The sequence below is a fragment of the Ursus arctos genome, unplaced genomic scaffold (genome assembly GCF_023065955.2).
Source record: "Ursus arctos isolate Adak ecotype North America unplaced genomic scaffold, UrsArc2.0 scaffold_31, whole genome shotgun sequence".
In the NCBI taxonomy this organism is placed as follows: Eukaryota; Metazoa; Chordata; class Mammalia; order Carnivora; family Ursidae; genus Ursus; species Ursus arctos.
Window position 1 is genome coordinate 9,119,752 of NW_026622997.1, and position 6,877 is coordinate 9,126,628.

The 6,877-nt window shown below is 44.6% G+C and overlaps 1 protein-coding gene across 2 annotated transcripts; it reads left to right on the top strand.

Annotated features, from left to right (window-relative positions):
• The first annotated feature begins 376 nt into the window (after positions 1-376).
• On the top strand, positions 377-667 carry LOC113264233 (short coiled-coil protein B-like). 2 transcript variants are annotated; one of them, XM_048225788.1, is made up of 2 exons: positions 419-430; positions 515-667. In XM_048225788.1, exons 1-2 carry the CDS (start codon positions 419-421, stop codon positions 665-667), a joined length of 165 nt encoding a protein of 54 aa, XP_048081745.1. The 2 variants fall into 2 exon arrangements, with proteins under 2 accessions (XP_026366929.3, XP_048081745.1); XM_026511144.3 differs by having other exon boundaries at positions 377-667.
• Positions 668-6,877: the final 6,210 nt, after the last annotated feature.

Sequence of the window (6,877 nt, forward strand, 5' to 3'; positions counted from 1 at the left end):
ATAGTTGCGCCCTGGGAGGCAGTCCAGAGCCCCCCTCATTACACACCTTTACCATAGCAGACGTCATCACTGTCCCCGACAATCCTGACCAGTTGGCAAAAGTCCTTCGACTGAGGCTGGACCTATGCCGCAAGATGTTTCGCCACAGCTTCCTGCATAGGTCCATCTTTGCACCTTGCAGAGCCAGTTAGCTTAATTCTAGAACCAGCAAGTGGTTGTCTTCGAATCTGAGAGCATTATGCTCACTGATACCCACGGGAACACTGAGGATGCTTTTCTTCTATCAGTTGTATCCTTTATTAGGGACACCCTGACCACTGAAGAACAATTGATTAGAACCCTCCCACTGCCAGCATCTCCAACGGCAGACCATTCGTCAAGGATTTCGTACCCAATGCCCAAAAGTTTGTTACTGGAGATGATGAATGCCATCATGTATACAGTTGATGCTGAAAATCAGGTGGAACTGCAGGAAAAAACCCAACTTATTAATCAAGTGTGGGAACCTCAACACACACTTGAAGATCTGTCAGCAAGAGTAGATGCAGTTAGCAAAGAAATTCTGAAGCTAAAATCAGAAAACCAAGTTCTCGGACAATATATAGAAAACCTCATGTCAGCTTCTAGTGTTTTTCAAACAACTGACACAAAAAGCCAAAGAAAGTAAGGGATTGACATCCCTTCTGATGATCTTTCTCTTTTCTTTAAAACTTGGATACATTCAAAAATTACAGTAATTTTGCTTGTGGCTTAATTGAATATTTATGAAGATAATGTCAGATCTAGGCAAAATCAGGAGTGTAACAGAAGACATCCATGAGCTTGCGTGATATATGTTAGTCTATGTAAACATGCAAATGTCTCATAGAGACTTTATAATTAGAAATGCATATATTTATAAAACTTGAAAGTGAATGTTTTGTCAAATTCGCTTTGATTTATAGGTGTAGCACTTTCTTTTATTATAGGCACAGTAAGAGATACAAGAAAATAGCCATTGTATTGTGAAAAGTGACCAAAATCATGTGCTGACTATACAGCTGTGCGTACCCTGTCCACTGTGCTGTGTCTCTTCTCCATGCACTTCTTCCTTCCTATTCCCTTCCCCTAGGGAAAAAAAATACTGGTTTCACATTTGTAAAAGTAATTGTAATAGTTAATCATCTGTGAGAATAACCTGAGCTTGAATTGTTGAAATTTAACCCAAATGGGATGCTTTCGCAGTTGGAGCTCACCTTAGTATTAAGATAAGATTGTTGGTTTCTCTTTACTCAATTGAAAACAGAGGCTATACATATGAAGACTTTTCTTTGCCACCGAATTGTCAGATTGGGAAGGTTTGTTGATAAAAACTTCCTTTTGCAAAAAATAACCCACTTGGTATCTAAAAAGATGAGCTCTGGTTATATATTTGTAATAGGAAATTTTGAGAAAAATGGAAATAGGAGAGGAAAAGTACTTGGCATACGGTAGAACCAGCTCCAAATGGTTTTACTCCAGATTTGCATGATCTCTGGCACAGACTAGATCTTTTGGAGAATTTATATATGAGAGTAGATGAAATGTGACTAATCTTATGTCAACCACATCTAGAAGAGAATAGTTACAAAGGGTTCAGTCTCAAGGTATATTTGTAGTACCCAGCAGACCACCTTTTGCAAAATCCCTTTAGAGCGAATTAGTATAAAACTCATAAATAAAGTGCATGCATATTACCCGACACCTTCTCAGTATGTTCTGTCACCACGTCTCCCTGAATGTTCTGTTAACCGAACTACTTGGTTCGTAGTGTTTAATCACTCTTTGACAGTTTCTAAAAATTTAGTTTGTAGATTCCATTCGGCAAGAAATTTAGTATTAGAAGTAATGTTAAAATGTTAAATAGGATAAGAGATCCACTAATATCATTTTGGCTGTTAGATTTGAGCTACTTTGAATCATAGACTAGTCTTGTTTGTATTGGTGTAAAATTTGATGAATGACCTTAGCTGTATGAATATAATAGTTATACGGCAAAGATTTTGCACCCCTTTTGTGACCTAATTTACAAACACTTAAAATTGTGTTACAATTGTGCTTTACTGTTCAATAAAAAAAATATATATATTTCAGAGAAAGAAAAAGAAAGGAAGAAAAAGAAAGAGAGGAAGGCAGGAAAGAAGAAAGAAAGAAAGAAAGAAAGAAAGAAAGAAAGAAAGAAAGAAAGAAAGAAAGAAAGAAAAAGAAAGAAAAAGAAAGAAAGAAAGAAAGAAAGAAAGAAAGGAAAGAAAGAAAGAAGGAAAAGAAAGAAAGAAAGAAAAGAAAGAAAGAAAGAAAGAAAGAAAGGAAGAAAGAAATGAAAGAAAGGAAGGAAGGAAAGGAAGGAACGGAAGAAAGGAAAGAAGAAGAACGCATAAGTACCACTATGTACCAGGCATTGTGCTTGGTGTGGAGTTAACAAAGATGAGGGCATTTCTCTTCTTGAGAATTCAGGGAATAGTGGGAACGAGCAAGTACAGAAAGAAATTGTGATGTGATGGGGGAGTGCGACAGGAGAAGTGTGAAGAAAGTCCAGGGACTCTGAGAAAGTCCCTGACAGCACACCACTTCTCTTAGTCCACTGGGGCTGCATTAAAAAAAAACCCACAGCCTGGGTGGCTTATAAACAACAGAAACTTATTTCTCAGCTTTGAAGGCCGAAAGTCCAAGATCAAGGTTGTCTTCTCCCTGTGTCTTCCCATGGCAGAAAGTGCAAGGGATCTCTGGGGGTCCTTTTAATAAGGGCACTCTTTTATAAGGACTCCATCCTCATGACCCAGTCACCTCCCAAAGGCCTCACTTCCACATATTATCACCTTGGGGATTAGGATTTCAAGATATGAATTTGAGGGACATAGCAGTGATGGATTGCAAGCTTTAGAACACATAAGAGCACATGGGCAGCTCACAGACGTGCACGTTCCTATGTGTGGTCACAGGGGTTCCAATATTACAGATTTGAAATCTCGATCTCCAGATTTGCCTGGCAATATAGTCTCTTTTTCCCCACAAAAATCTCAGATAATCCTGACACAGTAGTGGAGCCCACTTTGAGAAATTCCATTCTAAGGGGTGAGGTGGGATGAATATGCTGGAGAAAGAAGGCTCAGAAGCAATAATTTATGAACCCATAGGCAGAGCATTCTAGGCGGAAGGGACGGCTCAGGTGCAAATGCCTGGCACCATCTGGTTTGTCTAAGAAAAATAAGACGCGGGGACGAGAACGTGAGCCTGGAGAGCCTCAGGCGGTGCCGGAGCCACAAAGATGTCGAAGCCAGACTGTATTTCTAGCACTTCATAAATAAAGGTTAAACAGTTTTCCTTCTGTAAGACAAAGCTGCAAGCTGGGGAGCCAGGAGCCTGAGCTCTGGGGTTCCCAGTGGAGGGCTGGCAAAAAGAACCACAGTGCACTTGAATTGATCTAGACTGACCACAAATCTGTCCCAGCTCCTCTTGCCTGCCTTTTGTTCCTCCCGCCCCTCTGCGTCAGCTGTGCCTGCCTACCCCTCTCTGCCCTTTGCTCCTCTGAGAATTGGTGTGGTCTATTATGCCTCTCTGGTTTAGCTACCTTTCAGGTTCTGTTTTTGTTTCTAATGCTTGATAATGTAACATCTAACAGTTTTCTCCATTCTGTCCTGGCTGCCCCTGGCAAGCCAAGTTCACCTGCCTCACGGCAGCGATGAAGGATGTCCTCTCCATGGAGCCGAAGGGGAGGCAGGAGCCCCCCGGCCTGGACCAGTAATTGCTCTTCCCTCTACTCCAGCTCTTATTGCTAACCCTGTGCACTGGGCCAGTGTTCCTCCAACCGGGGTACACACTTTCCGGAAAATTTGAACACTTTCCAAATAATAGTCAGGCAAGGATAGTTAAAAAGGCATCAATGCCCATAGGTATTCTTTGCTAATATTGATCCACTTGAAATGAGCCTGTGCTTAGAATATACTTTCCTCACTTTACAAAAGAAAGATGTATCCCTTGCCCATCCCAAATCCTGTTTTGATTCTTTGCTGCAGGAAGGAAGCTGAAACAATGGGATAAATTAAAATTAATGATAAACCAAGTCCCTTAAGCTCGTAAGGCTTTGTGTCCTTCCCTGTCTTATACATATTTCTGCAAGAAGGGCATGTTGGCCCATGACGGCTCATAATTCAGAATATCCAAAGTAGCATAAGCTTGCGATGTGGATCCTTTAAAATGTAATTTCTGCAGAACTATTGGATTTTCCAAAATACGATAAATTAAACACACAAACAAAAATTTCACCTGCTATCTTTCAGATATAGCAGGCTTTTATTCAGTAAAGTAATGAAAATTTATTTTATCCAACGATATAAAATATTTATTCAAATTATAGTCAATCCTCATTTTATTTCAACATATAAAATAGTTAACATTTCCTATCTCCTATTAATACAACTTATTTTAAAAACGTGTGAAACGTTTTAGAAGTCAATTTAAAAAATGCATGGATGAGTACAGATTTTCAAAATTCTTTTACAAGGTGTATAAACCGACGTTTGAAGACCCTAGAGTAGGACACTTGCCATCAAGGATCACGGTTGTTCGTGTTCTGTTCCAAAGCGTGCTGAGTTTCTACTATGTGCCAGGCCCAGTGAGCCTTCTTTGAAATAAATGCATCTCTCTGCGCTCAAGAAAATGCTCGGTCTCCTGGTGGTGAGTGACCTGGCCTCAAAGAGCTCTACTGTCAGCCTTCCACACTGAGAAATGTGTGCATCACACTCCAGGACCAGAAGCTGTGACTCACACAGAAGGTCGTCCTGAGAGGGCGGCAGGCACCCAGTCACACATTTTGGGCTTGCCTGCTCCGGTGTGTCCAGGGGCATGAAAGAAATGGCAGCTCAAGAGGGGATCCAGCGTGGGGTGCGTGCTCCCCTGGGAGTGCAGCGGGGCTCCAGAAAGCCAGGACACAGCAGGGCACACACAAAGTTCCCAAGTAACGGAATATGCCTACAAGCTGGGATGGGTGCTCAAACGTGTCGTCCGGCAGGTGCGCGAGGTGCAGAAGGGGCAGCTCCGGCCCATGAGCCAGCTGTGGATCCACGTGGGGCGTCAATCACAAAGGCGCCGTGGAGGAAGCTGGGCTTGAGCGGGACTTTGAATGATGGCTAGGATGTGGGGAACTGGAGAGAGGCAGGGAAGGTGCCCAACCGCCATCAGTCAGGCAGACATGCATGGAGCAGCTGGTCTGTGCTCAGCTCTGCTCAGGACCCTGAGGAACTGGGGGACGTGGATACAGATTTGATAAGGGAGTCCAGGCACAAACGCTGGGAAAATTCAGGTCTCCCTGCAGGGAAGGATGTGATTAAGGCCTGGGTCGCTGCCACAGCGAGCACCCCAGGAATTTGGAAGGGGGAAAACTCCCAGTGGATCTAATGGGTTAGGGATGAGGGGTGGCCTTGGAGAGACGAATGAGCCAGACTAGGGAGGGTAAACAGGATGTGGATTGTGGGAAAGAGGGAGGGGCATCCCAGGTAGAGAAACCAAAGGTGGCCTAGGCTTGGCCTAGAACTGACCTGCTGTGTTGAGCAAACAGCTAAATAAAATGCTAGAAGACTGGGCTGCTAAAGCAGTCACCCCTTCAGCGAGGGAACATTCTTGAAGCACCTAGCTGCCAGATACTGCAGGTATCCAGTGGGGAAGACTCACTGAAGGATGGTGAAGAGGGCTGGGAAGAAGAGGTTCAGGTCACAGGGAAGCTTACAGCAGGAGGTCCCAGCCGGTCTGGGGAACAGGAAGGGTGGGGGGGTCCTCAGGGCACACCGGTGGATTGAGGGAGCCCTTGGAAAGTAGGACTGTGGCAGAATGGATAGAGTCACAAAAGGCAAAGAGAAGCAACAGCTCTTCATTCCCAGCGCATTTCACATTGTGGAGCTTGAAGCCCTCACATGTTCCTCTCTACGGCGATGGCTGATTGCTGGTTAGGCCCCAGGAGGACCGGAGCGATGGCAGTTTGCAGGATGGGACCGGTTTGGACAGAAAGGGAGTGGAAGGCGGGGAGCCAGTTAGGGAGACGTTACACAGCCTGAATTATTCAGTTCCCGGCCCACGGGGAGGACAAACGCTTCTGTGCAGTTGATTTCAGGAAAGATTTACACCACGGCTGCATAGATTCGCCTCCTTGTCACACTACTGACATTCTTCCAAGGGAGATCTTTACACCCTGGTGGTGGGGGAGGGGGTCGGGGTGGGCACATATATATAAATTTTGCGGGAAAGCAAAAAGGAGACAATACTATCGTTTCAAAAATATGATTCGATTTCCCACATACTCATTACCAGCGATCATCAGCTTCCTTCTCTTTGTGTTCTTTTTGCTTTCTTTTTAAAAGATGTGGAAGTTCTGTGGTAGTATGATCTTTATATTCAAAATTTACAAGAAACCCTCACTACAACCACCGTTGTTAGAATCGTGCCCCATTAGTGAAGCAAGGCCCAACAGCTCAGAGAGGAGGAAACAGGGTTGGGTCTCCAACTGCCCAGTGATCAGACAATAACCCCAGACCATTTGGTCACATTCCAGGCAGGCCTTAGAAAGCGCATGTGTTTTTACACAGTTGTTTCCAGGGCTCTCGGTTACAGGGAACATCTGGGCCGCGTGTGTAAGCCGTCTCCACAAGGCAAGGCCCAGGGTGCAGGGGCGGCCGCAGCTGGCTGGGCTCTGTGCACAGACTCCGGCCCATGCAACGGGGGGCCTGCCGAGAAGCCTGCTCTGGGTGGCAGAACGCTGTGTGCTGACGGATTGGTCCCTATGTGACTTGGAACAGTTAGTTGTGTGGGTCTGTGGCTCGTGCCAGGAACACTGACGTTGTGGTGGGTTTGATCGGTGGGATTTGTGAAT